Raw genomic sequence first — 19,842 nt, forward strand, 5'->3', positions numbered from 1 at the left:
TTTGGCAAATGGGCAGGATGACTGGAGATCATGACATTGAAATGAGAAATATAACAAAAAATGTTTTGAGCGGCACGAGCGCTTCAAGAGCGGAAAAACCTTACAGGAAGACGACAAGAGATCAGGAAGTCCTTCAAAGAGCTCAACCGTTCAGCAACTTGTGCATGATGATCGTCAAAGAACAATCCACATGAGCTCACTTCCGCCCCTCCCTACTAGGCAGATTTGGCTACTGCGGACTTCGAAGATGAAGGTCCAGCTTAGAGGATGCTGTTTTGACACTATTGCCTAGATCCAATGTAAATAGCAGAAGTTGCTTGACACGCTTTCGAAAAGAAGACTTTCAGGACACATTCCAGAAGTAGAATGAACGCTGAAATGTGGTGTGCTGGTGTGTAAACGTAGATAAATAAATGTAAAATGGAGCCAGTCTCGAAACCTTATACGTCATGAATTAGGATCGTGTTAATATACATCTAAATGCGAATTATACATTACAGATCAAAGGTATGCCTTTATGCTGCTATATGCAAATTGTATTGGTGAAATGTATTTTTTCCACTTCCTTTGCTTCCTGTTTGAGATTTCTTGCTAGCAATGCCAACAAATTGCAATCATCAATAGTAACGTCCAGCTATACATAGATGTTTTACTTTCCTCGTTATTCAGTCAGTTCAGTCTGATTCTCAAAACGTTACCACCCCAAAAACCATTTTTGGATGTTTTTTCCTCTTTTCATACCACCCACTTTCTCTTTCCCATCTTTCAGGTGTGCTCCCTGCAGCAAAACCTTTCCTCCTGACTTTCCTGGACGACTCTACAGCGGAGAGACGAGACACCGGGAACATGTTCAGCACCAAAAGGTCAGGGTGACATCACTGTTTTTGTGTTGTTTCTCACAGACATGAGTGAAAGCATATAGGAAAATGTCACAAACCTCTTGGGCAAGCCGTTTGGAAAGGCTAATGCAGCAGATTTTTAAAAAGTGACATTTGAGTCATAGGCTTTATTTATTTATTTATTTATTTATTATTTTCTGACATGATTTCGGAGTTTGGGAGTGAGCCAAAGTGAAGTCATGATTTCAGGTCAGAAAATGGGTCTCTTTATTTATTAGAACTTCCTCTTATTGTGTTCAAAAATGCTATGTACTACTTTCAGTCACCCAGAGTAAGTTGATTTTTTTCTACATTTTAAGCTTTACTAACTCTATACTGTACTGTCTTCAGGAACAAGTTAATTTCCTGAGCAAAACATGCATGTTATAAATGACACAGGCTGTCAGAACATATACAACTCGTCTCTTATAACAAGTGAACCTGGAACTTTTTATAGCTGAACACAAATCCGCGTTGTCATCACTTATATATACCACCAGCCGCGGTGCCCGAGACTGAAGTGTGCCTTCGAAACAAAATAACACACCTTAAACCTCATTAAAGTCCTGACAAGCACACGGAGGTAATTAAACCTGTGGGGATGCATCATGCTTGGTGGAAACAGTGGTAAGAGGATGTGGATTTGCATGAGGTATTAAATTATAATTCAGCACCACATGTGCTCACATGCAGCTTCAGCCGTTTATTTGTCTCGTCTTATTCTATATATTTATATAAAGATAAAGATATATTATTAACGATATAATATATTAAAGATATATTCTGATATTTGGTCACATATAAGTACAAAAGTATTGGGACACGACTTTTCCAGCCATATTTGATTCTTCCACAAAATTCACCATAATGTTAGAGGCGTACAATTGTATATTTTGATGTAGTAGCATTCAATTTGAACTAGAAGAGCCGAATCTGCTCCAGCATGACAATGCCCCTGTGCCAAAGCCAGCTCTGTGAGGATAATGTGGATTGGAGTGGAACAATATCAACAAACTGCATTTTTTTTTAAAGGTACTTACCAAATAGCATAAAATACATTCCTTTATCAATGCTAATTTCAATGTTTTGGAGTTCCAATTCCTACACCTAAAGATGTCCAGTAGGGTTGAGATCAGAGCTCTATAGCAGGCTACTCAAGATCTTCTGCTCCAACCCATGTAAATCAGTTTGTGATAACAGTTTGACGATGAAACTCACATAGATTCAAATGTCCCAATATTGTCGTGTCCCAATATTTTTGACCAGAGACCAATATTTTGACATTTACTTTGACATTTTTTTTTCATGTTTGTACTTAGAGAGAAGCACTACAGGAATCTGAGAATTGTCCGGTCTTTTGCAATTATTGCGGTTTATTATTAATATCGGTCTACACCTCGTGCTCTCTCTTCATCATAGACGTTACCAGAGCCGTCCCCTAAGCACACAGACTGCACCTTTAATTAAAGCTGCTTCATAAAACTTTTATCAGATCAACAGCCAACGACGCACTGTCTTCAACGATTTAGAAACCAAGTCTGGACGTCATCAATCCTGAAATGCTCTGCCTTAGGGAACATGGTGATGTCCATTTAGTGTTTTCACTCATCGCTTTTAAACGCTGGACAGAGGGAGATTTGTCACCCGGCTTAATTGCTTATGCTCATGCAATCTCTTCCATAAGTTAACGAGAGCACTGCTCATCAAGGTTCCCCTGACATCGTCCAATCGCAGAGACCCAATTCTCTCGGGTTTGTGAATAGTTACGCTGGAGCGAAAGCTCAGCTTTACTCAGACTTGCCAGTGTTTACCTCACAAAATGGCACAAAAATGGCAAAATCCCTTCAGCCCTGAGCACTAAACTTATTCCCATCTCATTATCTTTTATCCCTTCTGAAACTCGTCTCGGCTATGTCTCGTCTCGTCCGAAATCCGTCTCGAGGCTCACCTGCAGTGCACATGTGACCTCTCGCACAGCTTAGTCATAATGAGGCGAAGGCACATGCTGGGCGTTCTGGTTACGGGTCCTCTGCCCTCCACTCGAGCTATTGTCTCAGCTCCAGATGCTAGTTATAAGTAGCAGGAAGAGGAAATGTCAAAGCTGTGTTGGCCTAGTGTCTGCCAGATGACAACTGGGCTGTCAAGCTCTTGGAAGAACCAGAGAAGCCAGAGAAGCAGTTACGATATTCGAGTGCCACTCATTAGCTGCAGGCTGAGGTCGTGGGAATTCCATGAATGCTACATGCCACCAGGTTGCTGCAGGTGAAACGACATATGAAAGGAAACGGTGTGGGAATCCGAGACTCTTTTTGCTCATCGCTGTGCATTATTTATTGTGCAAGTTTGAAGCATAGGGCAGGAAAAGTGCTGATTACTTTCTATAACAGACAAATGTACATAGTAACGTGTATAATGGATGAATGTATTTTTTGGATCATATATAGATCAATATTGGCTAATGCTCAAGGCTTAAGTGTGGGACTAACGCTGTTTCATGCAGTTATTTACACTGTAAAAGAGTTGAATCCTCAGTAGCACAAAAAAAATGGACATATGACAGCGTATTTCTGTGAGAATACACTCAAGAAAGTATTTTTTAGATTATGATGTCATCAAGGGCAGAATTGTTTGTATGGGCAATTCTCCCGGAAGAGCGAGCGCACAGAGCAACCATAGAGCGAGAGTGAGAGCGAGAGCACACCCATCACCATGCTTCATTCAGTTACAGAAGTCATCAGGAGTTGCTGCTGCTCTTGTTGGTGTTAGGTTTTAGATTCGGGATTCGATCGATTCTGGATAAAAAAAAAAAAATGTCTGGCTGGATCTGATTGATAGCCAAAGTTCATTTAAGACTATAAAGATTTTGAGGCAACTCAAGTTACATTTGTGGACTGAATTGCGGAGTAAGATGTTCAAAAAGCCCATATGAATCATATGGGCAGGTGTCCACAAACTTTTGTCCATATAAACAGGGGTGAAAATGACTTGAATGGTATGATCCATAAATGGTTTGTTGGCACCCTCAGTTTCTTGGAGAGGGTAATCATCTGTTTTCTGTTTGTGCTGTATTTTAAATACTATAATATAAGTACACTGTATATTAAATAAAATAGCCAGTCCATAGACTGATAGCTGAGATCTATGCATGTGTAGGGATCTTCTTCTAATATAATTAGCCACATCGTAGCGCTCAACAGATCCGTGTGAAGATTGAAGTGAACAGAAACGTACTCGAGTCAGTTATTTATGTATGCAGGCGTGGGAGGAATTGAACCCCTGAGGAGCTGCTAAAACTCGCCTGGCTTTTTACCCCCTACAAATTCATGCTGGTCCAATTAGACAACGACCTTGACGGCGTCCTTGAGGAGTCGAGAGATGAGATCGTCTATAAACATTCTCCCTTTAGTTGTTCCAAGCCGCCTCGAACTCAGGGTTCGGCTCCCACTGTGCTTTGAAAAGCCTCGAGTTTGCTGGATATAAATGGACTCTTGAGTGTGCTTCAGGGGAAACGGAACAGATTCTGTGGCCATTTTAAGAGGTTACATTTTGATAATGTACCACTCTGAAATAATATAAAGCTACTGATCAGGATCTGACGTGACTTTATTATAAGAGTGTGGACTCAATTGGGTGTGTGCTGTTGCATAATGAGGTGTGTGATATTAGATAAGAGGATAAAGCCTAACATCTGTCAATAGACAAGGCTTTTAGGGTTGATCAGTGTATTAGATCATAAGGTCTTATCAGTTCGATCAATAGGAATGGCATGGGGCAAACTGTTTCACTAATGCACATACACACTTGTCTACTTGTCTTTTAGATTTGTATTCAAACCAATAATTCTATTATCTGTTGTTTTAGTTACTAAAGATAAACCATTTCCAAACATTCCCATTCACAGCCTTTTTACATATCATTCGGTGTATTTTTGTTATAACCATGGGTGGTGCTGTTGCACTTGGTATCGCAAATAGTTCTTTTTGTTTCTTATTGTCCTAAAAATTCACTTTCCCGACTTTTTATCTTTGAAGGCTACCAAACAACAAGGATCTTCATCTGAGATGTGTAAAGCCACACAGCTACATCTTTGTAACACAGTTGGAAGAAATGTCTGTCTGACCTCTTCTGCATACATGACCTCAAAGATCCCTGTGATTGGCTAGTGTCAATGTAATGAGGGAAGGTGGCATTTGATTCTACAAGTAATTGTCATTGTTAGTATTTGAACAAACCATTCCCCAAAGGCATCCTGCTTTTTTTTTTTTTTTTTTTTTTTTTGCATTAATACAAGATATTCCTTCTAATGGAACAGAAAGAAAGAGTGAGAGAGAAAGAGAGAGAAAAAAGTGGAGAGCAAGACAGCCTATAACCATGACAAAAAAAAAACAAGTATAAGATCAGGATTTTTTGTTCAACACCTGGTGTGTCAGGTTGAGATGTAAGATCCAGGTTGCAAGGATATGGCAGATGGCCTACATGGCATGAGCTGCACACACACAACAAAGATTACCTTGAATAATTAGGCTTAGAAAAGACCTTCGGCTGGAGTTAATTTAATTAGACGTCCTGGAGAACCCAAACTCAATCAACACCGGCTGCACTTATGATGTTTGTCTGGTGGAAACGAACCTTGTTGAATGTTACATGGACAACACTGGTGGTTGTTCAGATGCTTCATCATGTAAATATAAACACGTGTGTATATGTATATATATATTATCAATTATTATTAATAATTATATTATTATTCACCCCCCCCTCTATATGAAGAATTGACAGGATTTTCTCCTTTTAAGAGAAATTCTTAAAGCTGGACATAAAACGCTAAAGAAGCCATAGCGCTAGTGTTAGCCGCTAGCCACTTCCTGGTTAGCGGCTTAACCTAGCGCTTTGGATTCTTTAGCATTTTTGTGTGTGTGCAGAACAAATCTTCACTTTGACTTTGAAATCCTCATTACTTTTTTTATCGGGATATTAGTCTGGTCAGTTTGTAGATCGGTCTTAAATTTGCAGACCTACAACTGTGTATGGACTGCTGTCTCGTTGTTGTGTGATGAGCAATTCCTTAGATAAGTAGTCATTGTGCTACATGGGGAGCAAGCGTAGAACAAAAGTACATTTGGTTCGGTCGCATACGAAGTTGACACCTTTTTCTATATATGGGTTATATATGGTATCATATATGGTTAAAACGACAAAAAGAGCTTCTTGACCCGACTTGATTACATCCGTCTCATTATTAAACCGCAGAGGAAGATGGGATATGAAGATATGACTGCATAAAAAGGCAAATGTGACACTTCATATAACGCCGTGCAGAAATTTCCAACAGGCTGCAAATTCAAAAGAGCGTTGAGAAGGTCTGGTATATATTGAAGCTTTTCCAAAACTAAATTGCCTCAGATTAGTTTGTTTTTGAATGTGAACCCCTAGACAGAGATGGAAAGACAGGGAGAGAAACAGAGAGAAACACCAAAAAGAGCAGGAGAAAGAAAAAAGTAGGGAAAAAAGAGGGAAATATAATAAGGAAACAGAGACACATAGTGAGAGGAAGAAAAAGAAAAAGAGAGAGAAAGAGAGATGGGAGGACAGATGGAACGAGAAAGGAAAAGATAAGTAAGAAAATAGAAAGAAAGAAAGAAAGAAAGAAAGAAAGAAAGAAAGAAAGAAAGAAAGAAAGAAAGAAAGAAAGAAAGAAAGAAAGAACGAAAGAAAGAACGAAAGAAAGAACGAAAGAAAGAACGAAAGAAAGAAAGAAAATAGAAAAAATAGAGGAAGAGTAGTAGAAAGACAGATGGAATTAAAGAGGAAAAGAGAGAGAGAGAGAGAGAGAGAGAGAGAGAGAGAGAGAGAGAGAGAGAGAGAGAGAGAGAGAGAGGAAGAGAGATGGAAAGACAGATGGATTTAAAGACAAGTAAAGACAAGTAAGGACACATACTGTACAGAAACAAAGAGAGAGAAAAAGGAAAAGCGATGGAAAAGATGAAAGGATTTAGAGAGACAGAGCAAGACACGAAGAGAAAGAAAGGTAAAAAATAAAGAAGGAATAGGATACAGAATGAGACACAAAGAGAGAGTAATGAATGAAAAGAAAGAGGGATAAAAAGACAGATGGAATGAGAGAGAAAGATGAGTAAGGAAACAGAAAGAGACAAAGTGAGAAAAGATCGAATGAGAGAGGTAACTAAGAAAACAGAGAGACAAGGAGAGAGAAAAGAAAAAAAGAAAGGGGGAAAGAGTCAAAAGTAGAGAGGGAAGGAGATAGAAAGATAGAAAGACAGTGAGAAAGATGAAATGGAAGAGAGACAGAGAAGCAAAGAGAAAGGAAGAGAAAAATCAGAAGCATGATGGAGACAAAGAGAGATTGAGTGACAGCATGAGAGAGTGTGACAAAGAAGCAGGGAGAAATAGACAGACAAAGACAAATGGACAGATTGAGAGACAGAACATGAAGAAAGGGAATAGATCTGAGACAGCAAGCGAGATGAAGAGAAAAAAAATGAGCGAGAGAAGAGAATGAAAGAAAGAGTGAGAGGAATGGACAGAGAGAGCGGAAGATAGAAGCAGAGACGGGCGAAAGAACGCTGGCATTGAAGTGATGGAACGTGAAGATAAAGCACTATATATGTAGCAGTCGCTGAATATAAATGTGAAAGGTTGGGCATGATACATTAACCAATCTCTCTCTTTCTCTCTCTCTCTCTCTCTCTCTCTCTCTCTCTCTCTCTCTCTCTCTCTCTCTCTCTCTCTCTCTCTTTTCTCTTTCTCACACTCTCTCTTCATCTCAAATCACATGGTGCATACATGCCTGTGGCAGAGCCTCGTTTTTTTCTGCTCTACTTCTCCGAAGTCAATTTGTACAGGATTATATAGGAGGCTTAATCCCTGACTTCAAAGTGAGCTCTGTACATAGCTGGAGGTTCAGCCAGAGCGGCTTTCACCGTTTACCGTACAAATGCTTTTAACCTGTCCTTCACAATTATTCACTGAGCTTTTTCACATCACTGTCCTTTTCCCCTGGCTGAGAAACATAAACAGTGCTGGATTTGAAAGGTACAGGCAAGTTATTATCCAGCCTTTTGGGCAAAACCCCAAACCCTAATTGATTGGAATAAAAATCTAACAGTAGCTAAGAAAGCGTAATAAAATCTTGCTAACTTGATAGCTACTCACTTGTCCAGTTTCGATGAGCCTGTCCCTACTGTACTCTTAGATTCCTGTAACTTGTGCTTTTCCACTCGAGATTTATCCCGGTTTAATAACCCTCGGGATGAATCTCGAGTGGAAAAGCACAAGTCATTGGACCAATCTCCTTATTTACTTGGATCACTTGGTTATCTTGCTATTAACATCAGCGTTTATAAAAGTTTACAAATTTTAAAGGACACTATTCAATTGTTCGAAGTGGTTGTTAGCAAGTATTTGTAACAACAAGTCCTGCATGGTCAGAAACACAAGAGATTCAGTTTCACGGGTCCTATACTGTACGTGTCCTGGCTGATCCACTGGATCTTTCAGATTCGTAGCATGTAGCAAAACATCCGGATCCGAGAGACTTGTGAATGGGATTCATGAGTCCACTGATTAGGTGAATTCTCAGGATTTGGTGAGTGCCCTCTATAGTGAGTGCCTGGATTTCTTTGGCAAAAGCAGTCAGAATCCCAAGTGACTCGTGCGACTAATATCCGCTCCATAAACGGCTTCGTATTTTTCATCTCTATTTTTCAGTCTGAAAGCCAATCCCTTTTTTCACTTAGAGATACATTTCAGCTCACCACTGCTAAACTGTGTAAAGAAGGGGAACAAGCAGACAAGGAGAGAGAGAGAGAGAGAGAGAGAGAGAGAGAGAGAGAGAGAGAGAGAGAGAGGTTGTAAACCCAGGATAGGTACAGGATAAGTATAGTCATCTATTACTTAGGAATTCATATATGTACTTGTTAGTTTTGTCTTGATTCTGTGTTAAAATGCTTTGACTAGCTAGCTAATTCACTTGCTAGGTAATGATATAGCCAGCCATTCTGCATGCGTAGAGTTTTAAATAGGCTATGAACCATTTTTGTGCTCCTTCAGGACTATTGCAGAGGCGGGATGTTGGCTGGTCGACTTTCACACTTGAGTCACTACAAGCAAACTCAACCGCAATAAGCACTTCCATATGCCAAGAATCGCTGCGCCAAGTGTTCCAGTGTCCTGGGGTTACCACCCTAACATATGGCAATTTCCTATCTAATTTCTTTCAGAAAGCTCAGTGTGGTACAGGAACTGTTTGCCAAGGTCAATTAAAGGTAAAAGGATTGGAAAGGGGAAAAAAAAAGTCTGGTAATCACACCATGGCAATCAAATAGAAGTAGATGTAGGGGCTTTTGAAATGTATTATATCACGACATAAATGCGTTTTTTCCATCATTGTTGTTTGGCAGTGTATGTAAATGAGTTTGTCATGCTTATAATTAGTTCTGTGAAAGAAAGGATCTTTAAAGGGAAAAGACAGTCCTGCTAAAATGTTCCTTTTTGTCCCCGGAATATTAAATCGTAGCCGATTTTACGTAACAGATCACGAGTCGGTAAATAATCTGGGCATTAAATGGCAAGGATGCAGCATCCTAAAAAGTCTTCTGTGTGTATTTAACCGTCTTTTTCCTCTTTATCTATTCAAATCAAATTTTTTTTTATTGAAATTGGGTATGGTTTGAATTTAAATAATATATATATATCAAAGATAAATCAATAATTGTAAAGCCTTACATATATGGCATTTGGCAAACGCTAGGGGTGCAACAGACCGCAGTTGATCTGAGAGCCGTACGGGTCACGACTCACAGTTCGGCATGCACGTGAACCCTGGATTAATTGCTCATTTTTGTGGATTAATAATAATTTTTTTTTTTCCCGTTCTGAAATGTTTTGAGTCATTTCGTAACTACGTACACAGAGCAGTCATGTGTTGACTTGTTAATGTCAAGTTTTACAATGACGTGATAATCAGTCAATAACAATAGCCACCGGAGGAGCAGAAGAACGTGAAAAGCCTCCCGCGTCAATCAAATAGCATGTGCTGTACAGGAGTATTTACTTGCTGTAACTTTTCTTGTAGTAAATGGAAAGCAAATTAGATTAGACTCCTCCCCTTTTTTGCTGAGCTGTGCCTTAAGAACCGTAACGTGATCTATTTCACTACTAGCAGACGCCCCCTTATCCAGCATTTATACAACTTTAGCAGTTGTGGGTTAAGGGTCATGCCCAAGGGCCCAGCAGTGGTAACTTGGTGGTGTTGGGATTTGAACTTCCAAACTTCTGAGGAAAGGCCTCATTGAAACTTAAATAAACACTATTTACAATGAGCAGAAAAGCATGCACAACCATGGCAAGCTAGAAGATCTCATCGAATTCTCAGCTACAGTAGCCACAAAAACTGGGATCGAACATTGGAAAAACATCGCCTGGTCTTTCTCCAACTGCACAGTAATTCTCAAAGTGGTCAATAAGTGCACGTGAGGAAATCACCCTCCTGTAGGACTTATCAAAAGACAAGAACAAGCAATAAGCTCCCTGCTTATTATTCCTCATCATTCTTCTCATTGTGTCTTCTCATTATCCATATTGTAACACTTTTCTAGCTTTAAAGTTCAGACTCATTTACAGATCTTTAATGAGAAACTGTTTTTAGTTTTAATTAAAAAAAAATATAATGAGCTGTCCACAGTCCTCAGGGTGTTTCTAAGAACAGTTTGCTGTCAAAGTGGAGTTTTGCGTGTTCTCCCTGTGTGGGATCTTAGCATGGGTTCTTCAGTTTTCTCTCAAATCCCAACAACGTGCCAGCAGGTGGAAAAAGGCTAGACTGTGTTGCTCCTAGATACAGTGTAAGAATAAAGGTTTGTAGACACCTGACCATAAGATTCGTACCTGCTTTTTGAGCATCCATTTACTGTTATAATAACCTCCAATCTTCAGGGAAGATGTTTCACTAAATTTTGTGGAGATTTTTTGCTCATTCAGCTACAGGGTGTTGGTAAAATCAGGTACTGATGTAGGTGAGGTGAGGTGAGGAGCCCAGGTGGGCAGTCAGTGTATACATTCATCCCAAATATGTTCATTAGGGGTCCGTCAGAGCTCTATAGGAAGCTACAAAAGGTCTTCAACATCCAATGTAAAGCATATCTTCATGCTGGCTTTGTTCACAGTGGCATTGTCATCCTGGAACAGGTTTGGATCTCTTAGTTCAAGAACAAATCATGGCAGGAAATGTGAGGGGTCCTAATACTTTTGTCCATGTAAAGTATACTGTGCTTTATGTTTTTAGTGTCTTTGACTTCTAAGACTTGTGAGCATATGTGTGAAAATGGACCTGTACTGTTTATAATATTCCTTGAAATAGAAAAGGTTGTGTTTTCCATTTAGCGATTCTATGTGCGCTGTTCAATTGCTTGTTTATGCTTTGTGTATTATAGACTAATTATGCACGCAGCATAGATGACAGAGCCCACTAAGAAAGTCTGTGGGGTGCCGTAAGGGCCTAAATAACTTCTCCTGGGAGAACATAAAAAAAATCTAAATCCATCAGGAAATTGTGAATGTTAGTGGTGTGATGGGAACCATATTCAACTTTGTTGCAAGAGAATGAAAACTTAGACTTTTCTATAAATCATAAGTTAACGCTCCATGAAAGTATGCACAAGCACCAAACCCTGTCTCATTCATGTAGTTTTCTACCTCCTACAGGCTTCATAGAGTTTAGGTTTGACTTGAGAAGCATTAAAGTGAATGTAATATGGACATATACAGTATGCTGCAGTATGTAATTTGGGTGTATGCAGTATGCTGCAGTATATACAGTAATGTGGGAATATACAGTATGCTGCATTATGTAATATGGACGTATGCACTGTGCTGCAGTATGTAATAAGGGAGTATACAGCGTGCTGCAGTATGTACAGTAATATGGGCGTATACAGCGTGCTGCAGTATATACAGTACTATGGGTGTATACAGCGTGCTGCAGTATATACAGTACTATGGGAATATACAGCGTGCTGCAGTATATACAGTACTATGGGTGTATACAGCGTGCTGCAGTATATACAGTACTATGGGTGTATACAGTATGCTGCAGTATATACAGTACTATGGGAATATACAGCGTGCTGCAGTATATACAGTAATATGGGAATATACAGCGTGCTGCAGTATATACAGTACTATGGGAGTATACAGCGTGCTGCAGTATATACAGTAATATGGGAGTATACAGCGTGCTGCAGTATATACAGTAATATGGGAATATACAGCGTGCTGCAGTATATACAATAATAAGGGAGTATACAGCATGCTGCAGTATATACAGTATCAAGGGAGTATACAGCGTGCTGCAGTATATACAGTAATATGGGAGTATACAGCGTGCTGCAGTATATACAGTAATATGGGAGTATACAGCGTGCTGCAGTATATACAGTAATATGGGAGTATACAGCGTGCTGCAGTATATACAGTAATATGGGAGTATACAGCGTGCTGCAGTATATACAGTAATACGGGAGTATACAGCGTGCTGCAGTATATACAGTAATATGGGAGTATACAGCGTGCTGCAGTATATACAGTAATATGGGAGTATACAGCGTGCTGCAGTATATACAGTAATATGGGAGTATACAGCGTGCTGCAGTATATACAGTAATATGGGAATATACAGCGTGCTGCAGTATATACAATAATAAGGGAGTATACAGCGTGCTGCAGTATATACAGTAATACGGGAGTATACAGCGTGCTGCAGTATATACAGTATCAAGGGAGTATACAGCGTGCTGCAGTATATACAGTAATACGGGAGTATACAGCGTGCTGCAGTATGTACAGTAATATGGGAGTATACAGCGTGCTGCAGTATATACAGTAATTTGGGAATATACAGTGTGCTGCAGTATGTACAGTAATATGGGAGTATACAGCGTGCTGCAGTATATACAGTAATATGGGAGTATACAGCGTGCTGCAGTATATACAGTAATATGGGAATATACAGCGTGCTGCAGTATATACAGTAATATGGGAGTATACAGCGTGCTGCAGTATATACAGTACTATGGGAACATACAGCGTGCTGCAGTATATACAGTAATATGGGAGTATACAGCGTGCTGCAGTATATACAGTACTATGGGAATATACAGCGTGCTGCAGTATATACAGTAATATGGGAGTATACAGCGTGCTGCAGTATATACAGTAATATGGGAGTATACAGTATGCTGCAGTATATACAGTACTATGGGAGTATACAGCGTGCTGCAGTATATACAGTAATATGGGAGTATACAGCGTGCTGCAGTATATACAGTACTATGGGAGTATACAGCGTGCTGCAGTATATACAGTAATATGGGAGTATACAGCGTGCTGCAGTATATACAGTAATATGGGAGTATACAGCGTGCTGCAGTATATACAGTACTATGGGAGTATACAGCGTGCTGCAGTATATACAGTAATATGGGAGTATACAGCGTGCTGCAGTATATACAGTAATATGGGAATATACAGCGTGCTGCAGTATATACAGTAATATGGGAGTATACAGCGTGCTGCAGTATATACAGTAATATGGGAATATACAGCGTGCTGCAGTATATACAGTAATATGGGAGTATACAGCGTGCTGCAGTATATACAGTAATATGGGAATATACAGCGTGCTGCAGTATATACAGTAATATGGGAGTATACAGTGTGCTGCAGTATATACAGTAATGTGGGAGTATACAGTGTGCTGCAGTATATACAGTAATGTGGGAGTATACAGTGTGCTGCAGTATGTAATATGGGAGTATACAGTGTGCTGCAGTATGTAATATGGGAGTATACAGTGTGCTGCAGTATGTAATATGGGAGTATACAGTGTGCTGCAGTATGTAATATGGGAGTATACAGTATGCTGCATTATATAGTTTGGAAGTATTTATTCAGTACATACCATTAAAAATTCATCAGGCCCATTAAGTCTTAACCCTTTATTTCAGTTTACCAGACATATGTCTTCATTGACACATTCAATCAGGTTCATAGTCATCCTTTAATTTTTTTCCCCTCAAGATGAGCAGTTGTTTTTCTTTCTGTTTATGTGCTTGTAGTCTTTAGTGCTTTACTTCTCACCACCAGCCTATTAATGAAAAACGGAAGGTGGCATATTGCTTTTCATCACCTAGTTGAGCTTTCAAATGAAGTGCTCCGTTTGAGTCAGCAAAAGTCTGGGGTGTGGCATTGCATCAAACTCAGTTCTACACACACACACACACACACACACACACACACACACACACACACACACACACACACACACACACACACACCTAGTGCATCACACAGGCTTAGAGACAGTGGATGGCTGTGCAAGAAAAGAAATTGAAGCATCCATTTTTGATGTGGTGTCCTGCCTCATACCTGGGCAGCTCCAAGCCACTATCTCTCTCTCTGTCTCTCTCTTACACACACACACACACACACACACACACACACACACACACACACACACACACACACACACACACACACACACACACACACACACAGTGGAGAATATGATGCATTCGCACTATTCAGGTCAAGGTGACAGGCACTGTGATGAGCGTGGAGTTCTCAAATTGCCTTCCATTTTCCGTGGCACTCTTTTTAGGATTGTTTATAGGATTGTCTGTAATGGCAGGTTTTAAAAAACATTCGCATTTAAAAACGCTGATTCCTTTTTTTTTATCTAATTTTACCTTGTCACTAATCTTTTGATTCTTTGTCTAGGTGTCAATGTCCACTGTCATCTGTATGTATGTAAGCGTTATTCTTTGTTTTGGTGATGACCTGAAAGTGTCGGAGATACATGGGCATTTTGATGGCTGATTTCTGCATAGAAATTAAATATACGTAGTAGTACTAAGTTGGTTTTGCTTGTACCTATCATGGAAAATAGCTATCCCAAACATAAAGAATACATTGGATAAGAACATTCAGGATGGCTGGCAAGGTTTCAGATATCTTCAGGCCGACTTGCTGTTTTTGACACAGTGTTTATTAAACTGGCTCCTTACAAAACATGATCTTTGCAGGCAGACAGCCAAGGAAAGGTTAAAAAGGAATCTAAATAAAACATGTCCATGTTGTCTGAAGCAATAAGACATGTCATATTGGCAGAATTTTCATCATCAAGTTTGAGCGATCTTAATTCTGGTAAATATACTCGTAAGGCGGTCACATGATTTACGGATTTGTTTCCTACGTGCTCCTGGTAGAAGCTCGAATCCTTGTCAATCGAAGTTGTAATGTAGGTACTATTTATTCCAACTGTAAAATCAGATCAGTCGATGCATGCGTGTCTTTCATGCAGTCACGTTTGAGAAGCGATGGGGTTGTGGAGAACTGACAGTGTGAGTTAAAGAACTCAATTATAAAGCACCTGCAGGAAATGCTTCCGGCAATGGAGTTCCTTTCATCTCACAAAGTCGGCAATTAAAATCTTTTATGATCGTTGCCTCTCACCCGATTTTCTCTTTTGTTTTACTGTTTATTAACTCAACATTTAAACATATAGGCAGCTAATTATAGAAATGATATAGAAGATTATTAGGATTTAAAGAATTACATATTATGGCATTTGGTAGACACAATTCAATTTAGAGACTTACAATTACAAATGAGCAGTTTAGGGTGTGTGTGTGTGTGTGTGTGTGTGTGTGTGTGTGTGTGTGTGTGTGTGTGTGTGTGTGCGTGTACTGGGAGTTGTAGCCCATAGCGGCCATATTAGGAGGTCGTTGGTAAGCTTTGATAGAGCAGGTGGTGCAATTTGTCTTTATTTTCGAAGTATGTGTATGATATTACTGGTACTGTAGCTTGTCCTCGGGGGCAGGTGGGACAGAATCTCAGTATACCTGTAAATCAGAATTTCAATGTCCTTAAAATGTCACATGAAGTAGATTTGGGCAGACAGCCTTATTCAGAGCGACATACATTAGCTCAATGTGTACAACTGAGCAGTTAAGAGTTAAGGGTCTTGCTCAGGGGCCCAACATTGAAAGCTTGGCAATGATAGGATTTGAACTCACAACCTTCCGACCTAAACCTAACCTCACCTTAGTGAAAGTGTAGGAAAGGGAAGTGGTAGCTCAGTGGTTAAGGCTCTTGATCACTAATTGGAAGGTCGGGGGGTTTGAGTTGTTGTATTGGCAAACTGCCTCTTTTGGGGCCCATGAGCAAGGCCCTAAACCCTTGCAATGGTATAATTTCACTGTTCTGTAAAGTTCATGTAACCAATATAAAGCACCATACAATTAAAATTATATTAGAAAAACATATTTTTTACCTAAGAGCAGAGTTTCTTTTTTTAGTTTCATCAATGACTGTCTTTCTAGATGTTGCCAATTATTAGAAAGCATGCACACGGCCCTGTTTAGCACCAAAGATGTATTATTGCATCAAGTGATCGGAACTGGAACTACAAGAAGCATGAAAGCTACACACAAATTGTGACTCGCAGCGACAAAACGACCGGAAACCATTCATTTTCATTGAGAGCTGCCACTTGAGCGATGATTGAAGACACGGCAAAGGTTAACTTTGTGCAATTATGAAGCATTTTGGTGTGGTGAATATCAAAGAGAGTGTAAATGAAGAATAACTGAGGCACACTGGGGCAGTAATCAGGGTGCCCCATGCTTTGGGTAGAGCAGTCATCATGATTTTGTTGCCAGGGTGGTCATTTTGTGGTCGGTTCCACAATAAAAGTAAACATTCAAATATTGCGTCTCAGTATTATGAGTATTGAAAGGGAGAAATCTTAAACAGAAACAGACGAAGCCTCATTGGAAACCTTGATCAGTGGAGCAGAGTTAGACATGACATGGAGTGTTTGACCCCAGGCACCGTTCGGTCATAGTGCTGTGAACAAGCCTATTATAGTGCACCACAGAGATTAACCTGTCAGCTACAGGCCTTTTTTTGCCCAGTTAGCATTCAGCCACTTGGGGTAAAGGGCATGTGGATGGCTGAGCAGGACATTTGTTTCCGGGGTCTTAGAATGCTGTGTAAAAATTTTTCTGGTTCAATGTGGACATATTACATGAAAAAATGTACAATAACGATATTATTAACAGATTTTTTTTTTTTTCACCAATACCTTCCCACATAATTGCAAAGTGAGCAGAGATCACGTCCTGATCATTTTTCATTTATTGTCAGCTTCATTTGTGTTTTGCTGAAATGTTCTTTCATGCTGAAAACAAAGCCTTATTCATTTCATATGCAATGCACTCTGAAAGTTTGACAGAAGTTCAGATTTAATTGGAGGCTTGTTTGAAAGCAGTCGTCACTCGACATCATGTCATTTTGGCTTTTAACTGCAACGGCCGTTTAAATGCTCGTGCTGCAATAAAAAATGTCTTCCATACCAATCGTTATGCTATTAGCCTTTTTTCTTTTTTTCTTTTTTCAGAGATAATCCATGACAGACATGAATGTAAAATATTGATATTTTTATAGAGTAGTTCCCCCTCTGGGTGATGTGATGGTACAAATTCTTATTATACTGCTGGGCTTTCAGTGATCATGTGGGTGGACTGCAAATGTCCAGAAACCCCCTTAATATGATTGCTTTGAAGAAGAAGAAGAAGAAGAAGAAGAGCCGTTATTTGTCACATGTACATTACAGCACAGTGAAATTTTTTTTATCCCAGAAATGTCAGAAGCTGCAGTCAGAGCGCAGAGTCAGCCTGATACAGTGCCCCCTGGAGCAGACAGGGTTAAGGGCCTTGCTCAAGGGCCACTGGTGGCTGCTTTGTTGGTGTTGGGGCTTGAATCTTTACCTTCATATCAGCAACCCAGAGCTTCCACACTAATATGTTTTCTGTCAACGAAAATGTAGTTTTTTAAAATCAAACAATAAGTGGAAAAATGTTAAAAACGCAGTTTGGACTGGTAAAAAAAGAAGCATTCGAAAACGATGACGCATTTTTAGTCATTGCTGCGACATTTCAAGAAACCAGAAAGTACCTACAGTAAACAACAGTGGGACCCAAAGCAAGCCGAAGCGTCTTGCTGATCCGCGGTATAGGGCCGTAAGCGTTTTCAGACGTTTTCATGCGGAAACGATTGGAAATGATAGTGTGGACGTGGAGCATTTTCAGACGAAAATGCATTTTTCAAATTTATCTGGATTACTCTAGATGCAGCCTTAACCCCTGAGCTACCATGTATTATACATTGTCTAATTTATAAGTGAAATCCAACAAATTGAAAAGCAATAAAAAAAAAAAAAAAAAAATACAGGATACTGTGTTATGGATTACGCTTAATTTTTACAATAATTGACCCTGTTTATCTATTCATCTGTCTGTCCATTTATTCAAGATAATCATTATCATCAATTATGAACGAGTGGTTAAATGCAGTGTCGGTACATTTTGGGCAAAAAATTCTAGACACCTCATTATAATATTTGTATGTGCTTTTTAAACCTATCTTATTCCACATTCAGTACTCATTCACAATTACGGCATTCTGTAGGCACCCTTATGCAGAGCGACTTACAGCTGAGCAGTAAGTCCAATCCCCGCCTTGATGTTAGAATAGCCTTCAGTCTTTTGGGAAGACGTTCGTTGTTTATAGAGATTTCATCCCAAGATTCATCTAGAGCTCTATTGCAGGCCACTCAAGATCTTCCTCTCCAAACCATGTAAAGCATCTTCATGTGGCTGGCTTTGTGCATTGTCATGCTGGAACAGGTCTGGGTCTCTTAGTTCAAGTGAAAATGTAATCCTACTGCATCCAAAGCGATCCAATACAACAGCAAGAATATGAGGCAAAGCAACATATGTGGTGGGAAAGCTCTTGAAAATTATTATCAAGAATTTCTAGATACACTCAAGTGGATTATTGATTTACAAGCTTTTTTTTTTACTTGAAATCAATGGTACAAAAAAGGCCTTTAATGTCTGAACACACATAGTGACAGTTTTACATATGACTGTTACACAATGCTGACAATGAAAACATCCATAAATGTTACATAAATGTCTCCAGAAACCAGCAGCACATCACTAAATATCCTGGATTTTGTTTAAATAATGTCATTTGTTACATAAAAGATTTAGTTTCTTTAGGGTCAAAGTTGTTACTATAGAAACAATGAGGTATTTGAGCGAGCACTTTAATATAAGGCCGCGATTTGCTGCAGTCACTTTAAAAGAGAAAGAGAGAGAGAGAGAGAGAGAGAGAGAGAGAGAGAGAGAGAGAGAGAGAGAGAGAGAGAGAGAGAGAGAGAGAGAGAGTAATGCATTTCTTATCAGAAAAGCGCCTTTCAGAATTTTTTTACAAGGTACGCTTACTTGATATGCAAGCGCTAGCGCTTAACAAAGTGTCCTGATATCAAAAATTGAGCGAGAAAAAGGTGAAGGACAGACAGAGAAAAGCTGAGATTCTCTTATCTTGAATTCTCCAGTTTTAGCAAAAATTTAAATGCTATTATTCATTGCTATCATCATCATCATCCTCATCATCTCTATTTGGGAAAATCTCGTCATCTCCAGTCAAAACTTTTGTACTTTTTCTGTTTTTTGGAGTTCATAAGGCAGCAAATATACATCAAACCTGGATTTAGGGCTGCGGTTTTTTTTTTTCGTTTATACGTTTTTGTTCTTTGATCTTGCTGAACTTGCTGTCCGTGGTAACGCACGTGGTCAGATTAGTACCGGTTTGCATGAAACTGACTTGGTGGGTGGGTGCTCCCTGTGACTGTGTGTGGTGGGTGGGTGCTCCCTGTGACTGTGCGTGCTGTCTTGTGCTGCCATCTTTCGCCATGTTACAAACAAAACCAGTCTTGACATTTTTTAAAACCACGCTCATTTACAGTATAATAAGTGTAACTGTATGGAAAAATCTAGACATATATAAACGGTGTGTAAATCGGATGTTTTATACAATCGGG

The 19,842-nt window shown here is 39.5% G+C and overlaps 1 protein-coding gene across 2 annotated transcripts in view; it reads left to right on the top strand.

The window, feature by feature from the left end:
* Positions 1 to 19,842, top strand: part of oxr1a (oxidation resistance 1a) — a 179,562-nt gene that overhangs the window by 20,425 nt on the left and 139,295 nt on the right. For both annotated transcript variants that reach the window (XM_083529909.1, XM_083529911.1), the window contains exon 2: positions 770 to 863. In XM_083529909.1, coding sequence (XP_083386035.1) covers positions 847 to 863 — 17 coding nt within the window. In that variant the 5' untranslated portion in view covers positions 770 to 846. The remainder of the gene's footprint in view (positions 1 to 769; positions 864 to 19,842) is intronic.

Source organism: Silurus aristotelis (genome assembly GCF_946808225.1).
Source record: "Silurus aristotelis genome assembly, chromosome: 25".
NCBI lineage: Eukaryota > Metazoa > Chordata > Actinopteri > Siluriformes > Siluridae > Silurus > Silurus aristotelis.